This window comes from Penaeus vannamei, chromosome 34, assembly GCF_042767895.1.
Source record: "Penaeus vannamei isolate JL-2024 chromosome 34, ASM4276789v1, whole genome shotgun sequence".
NCBI classification, from domain to species: Eukaryota; Metazoa; Arthropoda; class Malacostraca; order Decapoda; family Penaeidae; genus Penaeus; species Penaeus vannamei.
The window spans coordinates 22,308,780-22,322,930 of NC_091582.1; the positions used below are offsets into that span (position 1 = coordinate 22,308,780).

Genomic DNA, 14,151 nt, shown 5'->3' on the forward strand with positions numbered 1-14,151 from the left:
TATTATTAAGGTAATTTTCTATATTACGTCTACCGCTCCGACATCGTCGCCCCTGCTGTCGGGGCCAAGTTTGCCGATGACGGGGGGTTTCCGCGCAATAAAACCTACATATTTGGATTGTACAGAGTGAGAGGAATCCAACGATACCAAAATCGTCGATATCGGAGAGGCGAAGGTAATATAGAAAATTACCATATTTTCTTTTGTTTCAATAACTAACCCAGTAATATGTGATTCTGTTGTTGTTTCCCATCGCAAAGGACCGGTGCAGGAAAGAAATGAAGTATTCGTCCCACAGAACATGTTGCTAGAAAAAGGTTAAGGAATTCTGTCGATATGCACGATGAAGAAAGGGCGATTAAGAACAGTTAAGAACTATAAATACCGTAAAAAATGTTAGAAAATCTTCGTGCCAAGCTCTGCGGGCCGAGAACTATGATCAACACTTGGACAAAGATTATATTGTTACTAATTTAATAATTTCGTCCTTCATAAACTAATGTATGCATTAATATTAAAAAACTAACGATGCATTTTTTAGATTGTAAGCTACGCAACACTTAAGGTCGAGCCATTTGTCATTCACTTATTTCTCATTTCCTCTGCCAATAAAAAAGTAAACAATAAAAAATAGTAATGTTTATATATCATTATCCTTTCTTTAGGTTCATTAAACTTACACAAACCTGCATCTGTGTTTCTAAAGTGTGGGTCGTGCAGCTTCCTACGAATCACCAAATCTTTACAGAAAACTATAATGCTTCTGGGGTAACTAAATTATATTTAGTTTTCTCGGCCACTTTAATACTTCTAAAAACACCAATATTGAATTTAAATACAGAGCTGCCTTATGAGTACAATGAATGCCTTCTATCAAAATAATTTGTTACGTTACGGAAATTATATAATCTTAAGTCCAGCCTGAATGTGGAAAACTTTAATGCAATTACTTAAACAATCTTTCTTAGTCAGAGCATCAACAGGTGTGGTAGACAGTGGCTATAGGCATCTATAATGAACATTGCTGACGCTATGAAGACGATCGTATTTGTATTATTTTTTACTACATTACTTATGTATCATATCGCTTTCCCAATACGATTTACAAATATATGAGAATTTTAATCTCATATAGCATGATTACGGGCAAATATATATATATATATATATATATATATATATATATATATATATATATATATATATATATATATATATATACATACATATATATATATATATATATATATATATATATATATATATATATGTGTGTGTGTGTGTGTGTGTGTGTGTGTGTGTGTGTGTGTATGTTTTTTTTTATCGGTTCCTAGCGTGTTCCTCGCGCCAGGTCACATCCATAGCTGAGAACCTGTACTTCACTTTTATCTGGGCTAAACAGCTGGAGATCTACCTTTCCTTTGCAGGTGTTTTGCTCTTCCCGGTTTTTGAAAAGGGCGTATCCTCTGCAGCTGGCACCCTTTTCCTCTGCTCTTGCCATACTTACAGCAGAAGAATTCTTCAGGATTAGACACACATCTTCCCCTCTCGCGGCTGACAGCTTCGCCTCCCCCGTGTTGGAAGCCTCGTTGTGAGCTTCCCGGGTTTTAGGTGTCCCCGACCACTTCTTCGTAGGGTTGGCCGAACCTGTCGTTACCTATAAGCCGCGTTGTCGTAACATTCGGCGGTATCATGCCGTCAAGCTCCATGAATTACACAACGTTTTTCTACCTTAATGGCGTATACCGATGTCTTTACCGCCTTCTCTCCTCCTCGTACGGAAATCACTTCCTTAATGCTTCCTTTTCTTGCAGATGATTATTTTCCCATTCAGAGACATGAGTAGGAATGTCAATTAAATTACTGATCTTCTCTAGCTCTTTAAGGTTCCATTCCTGACTGTTAGGGTTCTCCCAAATCTTGGCGGCTCTTGCAGGTGTCATGCTTTCCTATATTTGCAGACCTGTCAATATGTCATCCGATACCAAATTGCAGTTGCAGTTTGGCTGGATGCACGAAATTAATTGAAAAACCGAAGGTACGAAGCAAAACCCAAAAAGTCACTCTATGTTTGGGTCGAGTCCCTCTTCAAGGGCATCGTGCACGGCAGGTAAACATGTCCGCCACTGCCTTTGCGTGTGGGGGCCAGACCTCTCAATAACATGAAATACCGCCAAGTCCATTTGTTCGGGTCACTGGTGTCGAAGTGGGTCTGTATTCCCGAGTCTGTCTCTCCCATTGTTCGAGAGATTCCTTCCCCAGAAATCTTGAGAGGAACAATGGCCCTCTCTCCTTCCCTACTGTCACGGGGAATTACTTTCCTCAGAACCTCAGCCAGTTTACCCAGATCCTCGCCTTTTTCTTCCGGCGGAGCAGCAGTGGTTCCTGCCTCTGTTTTGACTTCCGGCCGCGAGGCAGGTGATGTCTTGGGTCTTGCCCCTTGGCCTTGACCTTCACCAATCTCTCCCGTTGGCTCTGGTGTCGTGAGCCGCTCCGCATGTCCCGCTCCTTGCGACGCGATGTCGGATTCAGGCATAATCAGAATACGGAGTCGCTAGTCGATGTCAGCAACCTCAATATACAACAAGAATGCAACCAACACTAAACGGACTTACAAGGGTCACAATGGAAGAACGGCAAAAGCAACAACAATGGCAAAGAACCAACAGAATAAAGAAACAAGTCAACACCGGAGTACCTTCAGTCAAAGAAACAACGAGGCTGTTGTCTGTATAGGTAACAGCCAATTTGGGCAATATCCTTCTATGATTTTATGGATTACAATGCATATGTCATAGTTGCATTTCTGTTGTACTTTTGGCCATTTTAGTTTGTTTCATGTGGTGTAGTGTGATCATACTTATTTATATTTCCTAGTGCTAGTGTTTTGTTTGTGGAGACCCAGATTAATTGATGATACTAAGTACTATTGATTAATATTTGTTTAAAAGTGAAGAAGGATTCTCATTCTTTATATATATATATATATATATATATATATATATATATATATATTTGTATATATATACTTATATATAAACATATATTTATATATATATATTTATATATATACATATATATATATATATACTTATATATAAACATATATTTATATATATACATACATACATATATATATATATATATATATATATATATATATATATATATATATATATATATATTTGTATATATATATACTTATATATAAACATATATTTATATATATATATTTATATATACATATATATATATATATATATATATATATATATATATATATATATATTTGTATATATATACTTACATATAAACATGAATATATATATATATATATATATATATATATATATATATGTATATATATATGTATGTATATATATATATATATATATATATATATATGTATATATATATGAAAATGAAAAAAAACACACACATACACACACTTCCATCCATCCATACTGTAAATTCGTATTGAATTCGTTTTCCATTTTAGGTACAATTGAGAGAAGATAATAAAGCGGAAACTACTGTCGTATAGTGTTTATGTATATGTGGATATGTAAATGTGTATGTACATGTATATAAATGTGTATATATATATATATATATATATATATATACATATATGTATGTATACATACATATATATATATATATATATATATATATATATATATATATATATATATATATATATATATATATATATAAGTAATTGGAATTTCTGCCGAAGCGTTGTGAAAATTTCAGTATTATCATTACTGTATAATGTCAAATCCATGTTTTGACACTAACATGGCGTCCATTTGTGTAATGAGTATATAACTTGTTCATGCTAATAATTATAAGTAAGTTGTCGGCTTGTCAGCTGAATGAAATGATGCTTTTTTTAACATATAATTATTGTGTGTGCCTTACTACTAGTGTAACATGAAAGTTATTATATGTTTACTTTTGTTAGGAATTGGGGTTCTTCTACCTTGATGTGGATTAATAGTTTTTCTCTTTTGAATATTGTGACATTTTCTCACATTTATCTATAACAGAATGTAGTATATTTTTGCCGTAACAATGTCATTTGTTCTGCATTGAACTTCGTAGATTTCATAGATACTATTTATGATATATAGTTTATTCTGCAACAGATTTTTTTTTATACATTTGATCTTTTGCTAGTCATTATTTTTGTTGCAACTGTATTTTGACTTTGTCTGATACATTGTAGATTTCTGTCTGTGGGACTTACCTCGTCCCTTTGAGGCCATTCACTGTATCAAGGAACAGATTGGTGCTCTCGCATGTTTCTTTCCTTGGTTCCCCACCAGGAACCTTTTGGGGTTTCTTGATCTGGCTCAGAGAACTCTTGCGGACCTCTTGGTGTTTGTGAATTCCAGATCAGAAACCCATGGGGTAAAACGGATCAACTTTTATGTGACGCACAAATATTGTCATTATCTGTGTGCAAGGATAATCAAAATGTAACTACTCTGTTTATATATATATATATATATATTTATGGACCTATATGTAATGCAAGACAGTGTAATATTGGGGTCTTGGTCAAGAGCATCAAAGTTCATAAAAATGTGATTATCTGCGACAGTGAAAGCGAATCGTACAATTAAAGGCAGATGGTCCGTATGAATAAACTGGAAGATCAAGAAGAAGATTCACATTGGATGTGTTTACGTGCGCGCGTGCGTTATGCCTATAGAACAGTGGTTTCCAACCCTATGGTCGCGACCCAAATGAGGCGAGAGAGGGTTATCTGAGGGTCACCGGAAGGTCTTAAAAATAAAGGAATGCAAGTAAAAGTTAACCTTTTTTTAATACTTGCTTTCATCTACGTTTCATATATGTACATATATACAATGTAAAGCCACACATAACTAGCATTAAAAAGGTTGCTTTGTTATTCCTTTTCACATCTAAACATGATTGGGGAAACACTGCTATGCAATGTACTAAACATCAATGCACTCTGGATAATCAGGGTAGAAAGGCAAATCGGCACAAAGTAATTAAAGGTTTTCATTCAAGAAATTACAAATGCCGATTATGTCTTCCTCGCTTAGCACGTCCGGCTTTACTTTTCCTTGAAGATTCACAAACTCGTCATGGGAAACTAAACGGAGCTTGGCCTTGAGGACCTCCTCGCCGTCGTCCTTGTAGATTTTCTTCATATCCTTAAGCGTCCATCCCTCATACGCCAGTCGCCAAGCATGGCCTTTGCTGATCACATTCTGGTCAAAGAGGGCCTTAAAACTGCTCCGAGCCCAGTATGTTCTCTCCTTATCCGCATAATACTCCTGGACACTCTCCACGGTCATGGAGTATTCCTGGAGGAGCTGCAGGTCGCAGTCTATAGCCTGCATGGCATTCCTGAACCTCCGGACATTGTAAACCTTTTCTGGGCTTGTCCCCTTGTCCTCGAAAATAGCCGAGCCTCTTACGAACCCACGACAAATGCTGGTGAATGTTTTGTACAGTCCAACTTGCATTAGCAGGTTGACAAGGGGACACGAGTCGTTCAGCATGAAGTCTCCCACCACGCAGACGACTGGTTCCTTTTCTTTGAGCCATTCCACCAGGAGAGTCAGTGCTGCCTCAAGTTCAAAAACGTGATCTTCAGGAATCGCTTCGCCTCTTTTCTTCATGGTCGATCCATCCCATTCAAGGTCAGCGGTCAATTTAAGATACTTTCTATCCATGTATTGAGTACGAGTAGGCCTTACATACGCATCCAGATAATCCTCTTCAAAGAGAAGAAAAAAAAGTGAGAAAAAATAGATTTTCGTAAACTAGTTTTAAATTGACTCCAAATTAGCAGTCTGTGTAACGAAGGCTACTCACCTTCAAACACAGCAGTGATCTGGGCGAGACATTTGTCCCACTTAGTGCTCGTCCAGACAAGACTCAAGAAAACGATATTCATGTTTTCATCAAGGACTATTTGACATGCTTTCGTCCCAGTCAACTTCATTCCGGCTGCCTCCCGAACTTCCTGGTATTCTGCCATTGCAAGGATGAACCTAGAATAATGAAATATAACTTGTGAGATGGAAAAGGATCAACGGATACGAACGATAAATACATAAATAACCTAAATAGATACATACATCTCTCTATCAATCTATCCATATGAGTGTATGTGTGTTTGTGCATGTGCGTGTGTGGGTATCATCAGTGAACTGGAGGATCAACGTGAACCGCTGTAGCTCTCCATCACATGGGAAGCAGTCAAGAGGAACGAGTAAACAAAGATGAGTTCCCAGGATTCTGTGTTCGGAGTTCTGGCTAACAAGGTGGACTATCTCTCCCATCTTTCCAGTTCCATTATACTTCCGCCAGAATCACTGAAGCAATCTGAATGACTGCATCAGTCTAGCTTTCCGAGAAATCCACTGTTGTGCTGTCGACAGTCTCACCATATTCTTGGCTTGCTTCCCACGGTCATCCAATGGTCGTGGATCCCATTGTGCATGTATGTGTGCCTATATAAATATATATAATTAGATAGGTAAATGTGTCTATATTTATATCAGTATTAATACTACACCTGTGCGTATGTAATATATGTGTGCACATGAGCGTATATTAAGTATTCAAATATGGTATCATTTGTGCACTCTGAGGTTTCTCCATTCCGCAACACATATGCATCCTGTACCGTTTCCTCTATATCACAGCGTATCGTACAGCTGTTATGCTATCATCTTTATCAAACACGAGACATCAGGACTTTGGAAGTCGAACGTCACAAATTAGTGATTGGTCAGCAGGTATGCCGCTGCCAGGCATAAAAGGTGCGGTAAAACTTCTTCATGATTAATAAATCTCACCGATTAAACACCATTCCAATATCACTCTTTTCCTTCCACATTAACTGCTTCTATGCTAAATATTGATGGAAAAATAATGTTATCTGTAGTAGGTGTCTGTACATTGATTATTATAATCTAATATTTATGCCAAGCCAACTGTTTAGGTTAACGCAGCGAAAGAGGTAACTAGTCCTTAAATTCTGGAAAAGATTCTCCAACGGCCACAGCTTACGTTCTCGATAATAGTTCCTGACTTTTCTTCCGATGATGGTCACCTTACAAAGTTAAAGCAGCAAGCAGAATGCACTCTGATCAGGGTTGCCAATCAAGTTTTGCACAATAGTAACATTTTAAGCTACTGAAAAGTACCAAATCAGCAAAAAAGAACAACAAAATTCATGAAATTCAAACTCTAGCCTTGCGCACAATTACCTACTGTCCAAATATCTGGAATTCAACTAACAAAACCCAGATGCAGAAAGAACAAAAGGCTCCCTCGCAAATGTTATCTTTAGATAAAACCGAACTTTTTGTTGTAACGGATTGCTGGTTGACAAGCGGTAATGCCGCTGCCAGGCGCAAAAGGTACGATGGAACTGTCGTACACCTCTATCTACGCACGAGTTGTGAGAATCGCAACTAGAACGTATAAATAATGGACGAACTCTCTCTCTATTATGTTTGGCAACATAATATTCTTAACATTGTTTCTTCTATTGAATACCGATCCAACTGCACTTTTCCGTCCACATTATCATTTTATGCTCTACATACAAGGGAAAATGTCATCCGTAGTTTGTGTCAGCACAAACATCATTTAACACTGATGCCGCACCAACACACTTGCGAATTGGTTAGGCTAAATCAGCAAGAAAGGCAACTTAGTTATTAAGTTATGGAAAAGATTCTCCAATGATCTTTTCTCTCGCTCACACACACACTAAAACAAACACACATTTAAACCAATAGATGACTAAGGCTTCTTCACTCCCTACCACCTATGCACGCAACACGTTTCTCATAAGAGAGAAAGGGATATGTACCGTACAACAGATATCTTCTTTTCAAACACTGGACGTTCGGACTTCGTGACATGTAGATAAAATCAAAATTATTTACTAAAAAATTGTGTTTCCCATTCGTTACGAGACGCTTCCCAAGGCATTGATGTCGATGACAAAAGGATAAGGGTAAGTCAGATGTGTGAAGCTGAGCCACGCCCATCCTTTGCCGATTAAAGCCGACTCGAGCTGCCGCCCCCCCCCCCACACACACGCACATGCATATATATGTATACATGTATATATATAGAGAGAGAAATAGGAATAAAGAGGTATAAAGAGATAGGGAAAGAAAGAGAGACCGAATGTGACAAAGAAAGGGGGGGTGAGGGAAGAGGGGAAGTGGAAAGAGAGAGAGAGGGGGGGAGAGGAGGGGGAGGGGGAGGGGGAGGAGGAGGAGGAAGAGCGAGAGTGAGATCAAGAAAACAAATAAAGAAAATTAATAAGAGGAAAAAGCACGAGAAAAAAAAAATAAATAGAAAGAAAGAAAGAGGGAAAATGAGTAACAGAGAGAGAGCGGGGTTGGGGGAGGGGGAAGGGGATGGGACAGAAAGGGAGAGAGGGAGAGAAAGAGGGAAATAGTGAGAGAGAAAGAGAGAAGGAAAAAAGAAAGAGAGAAAGAGATGAGAATGAGAGAGAAAAAGGGAGTTAGAGAGAGACTAAAGAGAGAGAAAGAGAGTAACAGAGAGTAAGCAACGGGGAGAGAGACAGATATATGGGTAGATACAGAGGGAGAGAGAGAGAGAGAGATAGCGAGAGCGTAAACGAGAGAAGCTAGGGTGGAAGAGTAAGTGATAGAGGGAGAGGGAGATAGTAAGAGAGAGAGAGAGAGGAGAGAGTAGGAGACAGAAGAAGGAGAAGGAGAGAGAGAGTGGGGGAGAAGAAGAAAATGAGTTTGTGTGAAAGAGAGAGAGGCTGATAAATTACTAATGGGGAGGGAAGAGGAGGAGGAGTAAAGGAGAGGAGATGGAGTGAGAGAAGGATGGGGCGACTTAAACCGTTTGAGAGTGAGTGAAAGAAAGAAAAACAAGACACACACACACACACACACACATATATATATATATATATATATATATATATATATATATATATATATATATATATATATAGAGTGAGAGAGAGAGAGAGAGAGAGAGAGGGAGAGAGAGAGAGAGAGAGAGAGAGAGAGAGAGAGAGAGAGAGAAAGAAAGAAAGAGAGAGAGAGAGAGAGGAAGAGATAGAGAGTGAGTGTGTGAAAAAGAGAGGGGAGGAAGGGAGGGGGGGGTAAGGAAGAAAAGGAGAGAGAGAGATTAAGAGAGAGAGGAAGGACAGAGAGAGAAGAGACACAGAAAAAGAAGAGAAGAGAGAGAAGAGAGAGTAGAGAGAGAGAGAGAGAAGAGACAGAGAGAGAAATGATAAAAAAAACTGGGTCTGCGGGCGCCGGGCAGGGGCGTCTTTTCCGCCTTATACCTGATGAGTTCCCGGAATCTGACCGGATCTACGGGCGTCCTGGCAGGCGGCGCCCTTCCACTTCATCCTGGGTCGCTTATTTCTGACCAGCGGGCGCAAGCAATGGCATGGGACGCCATGTTTTGACAATAACATGGCGTCCATTTGTACAATGAGTATATAACTTGTTCATGTTAATAGAGAGAAAGAGAGAGAGAAAGTTGTCTGCTTGTCAACTGAATGAAATAATGTATTTATGATAATTGTATGTGCCTTATTACTTGTGTGATATGAAAGGTTATGATGATTACTTTTGTTAGGAATGAGGGTTATTCTATGCCTTGATGTGGATTAATAGTTTTTCTCTATTGAATATGGTGACATTTTCTCACATTTATGTATAACATAGAATGTAATATATTTTTATTATAAGAATGTCATTTGTTCTGCATCATACAGTAGATAATTTCACAGACACCATTTGTGATGTATAGTTAATTCTGCAACTCAGAAACTTTATACATTTGATATATTTATTCTGGTTGCAACTGTATTCTTTGTCTTTGTCTAAAACATTATGGATAGATACTTGATCTTTCGTTTGTCCACATGCCTCTCCGCCTTCCTCTTCCTCCCTAGTCGTGTGATTCTGTCTGTGGGACTTACCTCGTCCCTTTGAGGCCATTCACTGTATCAAGGAATAGATTGGTGTTCTCGCATGTTTCTTTCCTTGGTTCCCCACCAGGAACCTTTTGGGGTTTCTTGATCTGGCTCAGAGAACTCTTGCGGACCTCTTGGTGTTTGTGAATTCCAGATCAGAAACCCATGGGGTAAAACGGATCAACTTTTATGTGACGCACAAATATTGTCATTATCTGTGTGCAAGGATAATCAAAATGTAACTACTCTGTTTATATATATATATTTATGGACCTATATGTAATGCAAGACAGTGTAATATTGGGGTCTTGGTCAAGAGCATCAAAGTTCATAAAAATGTGATTATCTTCGACAGTGAAAGCGAATCGTACAATTAAAGGCAGATGGTCCGTGTGAATAAACTGGAAGATCAAGAAGATTCACATTGGATGTGTTTACGTGCGCGCGTGCGTTATGCCTATAGAACAGTGGTTTCTAACCCTATGGTCGCGACCCAAATGAGGCGAGAGAGGGTTATCTGAGGGTCACCGGAAGGTCTTAAAAATAAAGGAATGCAAGTAAAAGTTAACCTTTTTTTAATACTTGCTTTCATCTACGTTTCATATATGTATATATATATAATGTAAAGCCACACATAACTAGCATTAAAAAGGTTGCTTTGTTACTCCTTTTCACATCTAAACATGATTGGGGAAACACTGCTATGCAATGTACTAAACATCAATGCACTCTGGATAATCAGGGTAGAAAGGCAAATCGGCATAAAGTAATTAAAGGTTTTCATTCAAGAAATTACAAATGCCGATTATGTCTTCCTCGCTTAGCACGTCCGGCTTTACTTTTCCTTGAAGATTCACAAACTCGTCATGGGAAACTAAACGGAGCTTGGCCTTGAGGACCTCCTCGCCGTCGTCCTTGTAGATTTTCTTCATATCCTTAAGCGTCCATCCCTCATACGCCAGTCGCCAAGCATGGCCTTTGCTGATCACATTCTGGTCAAAGAGGGCCTTAAAACTGCTCCGAGCCCGGTATGTTCTCTCCTTATCCGCATAATACTCTTGGACACTATCCACGGTCATGGAGTATTCCTGGAGGAGCTGCAGGTCGCAGTCTATAGCCTGCATGGCATTCCTGAACCTCCGGACATTGTAAACCTTTTCTGGGCTTGTCCCCTTGTCCTCGAAAATAGCCGAGCCTCTTACGAACCCACGACAAATGCTGGTGAATGTTCTGTACAGTCCAACTTGCATTAGCAGGTTGACAAGGGGACACGAGTCGTTCAGCATGAAGTCTCCCACCACGCAGACGACTGGTTCCTTTTCTTTGAGCCATTCCACCAGGAGAGTCAGTGCTGCCTCAAGTTCAAAAACGTCATCTTCAGGAATCGCTTCGCCTCTTTTCTTCATGGTCGATCCATCCCATTCAAGGTGACCGGTCCATTTAAGATACTTTCTATCCGTGGATTGAGTACGAGTAGGCCTTACATACGCATCCAGATAATCCTCTTCAAAAAGAAGAAAAAAAAAGTGAGAAAAAATAGAATTTCGTAAACTAGTTTTAAATTGACTCCAAATCAGCAGTCTGTGTAACGAATGCTACTCACCTTCAAACGCAGCAGTGATCTGGGCGAGACATTTGTCCCACTTAGTGCTCGTCCAGACAAGACTCAAGAAAACGATATTCATGTTTTCATCGATAACTATCTGACGTGCTTTCGTCCCAATCAACTTCACTCCGGCTGCCTCCCGAACTTCCTGGTATTCTGCCATTGCAAGGATGAACCTAGAATAATGAAATATAACTTGTGAGATGGAAAAGGATCAACGGATACGAACGATAAATACATAAATAACCTAAATAGATACATACATCTCTCTATCAATCTATCCATATGAGTGTATGTGTGTTTATGCATGTGCGTGTGTGGGTATCATCAGTGAACTGGAGGATCAACATGAACCGCTGTAGCTCTCCATCACATGGGAAGCAGTCAAGAGGAACGAGTAAACAAAGATGAGTTCCCAGGATTCTGTGTTCGGAGTTCTGGCTAACAAGGTGGACTATCTCTCCCATCTTTCCAGTTCCATTATACTTCCGCCAGAATCACTGAAGCAATCTGAATGACTGCATCAGTCTAGCTTTCCGAGAAATCCACTGCTGTGCTGTCGACAGTCTCACCATATTCTTGGCTTGCTTCCCACGGTCATCCAATGGTCGTGGATCCCATTGTGCATGTATGTGTGCCTATATAAATATATATAATTAGATAGGTAAATGTGTCTTTATTTATATCAGTATTAATACTACACCTGTGCGTATGTAATATATGTGTGCACATGAGCGTATATTAAGTATTCAAATATGGTATCATTTGTGCACTCTGAGGTTTCTCCATTCCGCAACACATATGCATCCTGTATCGTTTCCTCTATATCACAGCGTATCGTACAGCTGTTATGCTATCATCTTTATCAAACACAAGACATCAGGACTTTGGAAGTCGAACGTCACAAATTAGTGATTGGTCAGCAGGTATGTCGCTGCCAGGCATAAAAGGTGCGGTAAAACTCAGTTTATGCACGGCACTGTTGGAACCATATCCTGAACGTTTATATACTTGAACGACTTCTCTCTCTCACTCACCCTTACATTTCACAACATACCTTCTTCATGATTAATAAGTCTCACCGATTAAACACCAATCCAATATCACTCTTTTCCTTCCACATTAACTGCTTCTATGCTAAATATTGATGGAAAAATAATGTTATCTGTAGTAGGTGTCTGTACATTGATTATTATAATCTAATATTTATGCCAAGCCAACTGTTTAGGTTAACGCAGCGAAAGAGGTAACTAGTCCTTAAATTCTGGAAAAGATTCTCCAACGGCCACAGCTTACGTTATCGATAATAGTTCCTGACTTTTCTTCCGATGATGGTCACCTTACAGAGTTAAAGCAGCAAGCAGAATGCACTCTGATCAGGGTTGCCAATCAAGTTTTGCACAATAGTAACATTTTAAGCTACTGAAAAGTACCAAATCAGCAAAAAAGAACAACAAAATTCATGAAATTCAAACTCTAGCCTTGCGCACAATTACCTACTGTCCAAATATCTGGAATTCAACTAACAAAACCCAGATGCAGAAAGAACAAAAGGCTCCCTCGCAAATGTTATCTTTAGATAAAACCGAACTTTTTGTTGTAACGGATTGCTGGTTGACAAGCGGTAATGCCGCTGCCAGGCGCAAAAGGTACGATGGAACTGTCGTACACCTCTATCTACGCACGAGTTGTGAGAATCGCAACTAGAACGTATAAATAATGGACGAACTCTCTCTCTATTATGTTTGGCAACATAATGTTCTTAACATTGTTTCTTCTATTGAATACCGATCCAACTGCACTTTTCCGTCCACATTATCATTTTATGCTCTACATACAAGGGAAAATGTCATCCGTAGTTTGTGTCAGCACAAACATCATTTAACACTGATGCCGCACCAACACACTTGCGAATTGGTTAGGCTAAATCAGCAAGAAAGGCAACTTAGTTATTAAGTTATGGAAAAGATTCTCCAATGATCTTTTCTCTCGCTCACACACACACTAAAACAAACACACATTTAAACCAATAGATGACTAAGGCTTCTTCACTCCCTACCACCTATGCACGCAACACGTTTCTCATAAGAGAGAGAGGGATATGTACCGTACAACAGATATCTTCTTTTCAAACACTGGACGTTCGGACTTCGTGACATGTAGATAGAATCAAAATTATTTTCTAAAAAATTGTGTTTCCCATTCGTTACGAGACGCTTCCCAAGGCATTGATGTCGATGACAAAAGGATGAGGGCAAGTCAGATGTGTGAAGCTGAGCCACGCCCATCCTTTGCCGATTAAAGCCGACTCGAGCTGCCACCCAACACACACACACACACACACACACACACACACACACACACACACACACACACACACACACACACACACACACACACACACACACACACACACACACGCGCACATGCATATATATGTATACATGTATATATATAGAGAGAGATGGAGAGAGAAATAGGAATAAAGAGGTATAAAGAGATATGAAGAGAACGAGAGACCGAGTGAGACAAAGAAAGGGGGGGGGGTGAGGGAAGAGGGGAA

The 14,151-nt window shown here is 39.1% G+C and overlaps 2 protein-coding genes across 5 annotated transcripts; both read right to left on the bottom strand.

Annotated features, from left to right (window-relative positions):
* Positions 1-5,021: 5,021 nt before the first annotated feature.
* On the bottom strand, positions 5,022-7,393 carry LOC113818436 (uncharacterized). 3 transcript variants are annotated; one of them, XM_070113363.1, is made up of 3 exons: positions 7,263-7,393; positions 5,860-6,038; positions 5,022-5,761 (listed from the first exon to the last, which is right to left on the bottom strand). In XM_070113363.1, exons 2-3 carry the CDS (start codon positions 6,023-6,025, stop codon positions 5,028-5,030), a joined length of 900 nt encoding a protein of 299 aa, XP_069969464.1. In that variant the 5' UTR covers positions 6,026-6,038; positions 7,263-7,393; the 3' UTR covers positions 5,022-5,027. The 3 variants fall into 3 exon arrangements, with proteins under 3 accessions (XP_069969464.1, XP_069969465.1, XP_027226406.2); XM_070113364.1 differs by lacking the exon at positions 7,263-7,393 and adding an exon at positions 7,063-7,197; XM_027370605.2 differs by lacking the exon at positions 7,263-7,393 and adding an exon at positions 6,435-6,478.
* Positions 7,394-10,228: 2,835 nt separating this feature from the next.
* LOC138868048 (uncharacterized) lies at positions 10,229-13,231 on the bottom strand. 2 transcript variants are annotated; one of them, XM_070145487.1, is made up of 3 exons: positions 13,085-13,231; positions 11,586-11,764; positions 10,229-11,486 (listed from the first exon to the last, which is right to left on the bottom strand). In XM_070145487.1, exons 2-3 carry the CDS (start codon positions 11,749-11,751, stop codon positions 10,753-10,755), a joined length of 900 nt encoding a protein of 299 aa, XP_070001588.1. In that variant the 5' UTR covers positions 11,752-11,764; positions 13,085-13,231; the 3' UTR covers positions 10,229-10,752. The 2 variants fall into 2 exon arrangements, with proteins under 2 accessions (XP_070001588.1, XP_070001587.1); XM_070145486.1 differs by lacking the exon at positions 13,085-13,231 and adding an exon at positions 12,161-12,204.
* Positions 13,232-14,151: the final 920 nt, after the last annotated feature.

Bases quoted from the DNA above. Each gene is read 5' to 3' on its own strand.
- LOC113818436 (XM_027370605.2), bottom strand. From the start codon at position 6,463: ATGACCGTGGGAAGCAAGCCAAGAATATG. The intron at 6,039-6,434 runs GTGAGACTGTCG...TCATTATTCTAG, and splicing joins GGAAGCAAGCCAAGAATATG to GTTCATCCTTGCAATGGCAG. The intron at 5,762-5,859 runs GTGAGTAGCCTT...TTCTCTTTGAAG, and splicing joins GATCACTGCTGTGTTTGAAG to AGGATTATCTGGATGCGTAT.
- LOC138868048 (XM_070145486.1), bottom strand. From the start codon at position 12,189: ATGACCGTGGGAAGCAAGCCAAGAATATG. The intron at 11,765-12,160 runs GTGAGACTGTCG...TCATTATTCTAG, and splicing joins GGAAGCAAGCCAAGAATATG to GTTCATCCTTGCAATGGCAG. The intron at 11,487-11,585 runs GTGAGTAGCATT...TTCTTTTTGAAG, and splicing joins GATCACTGCTGCGTTTGAAG to AGGATTATCTGGATGCGTAT.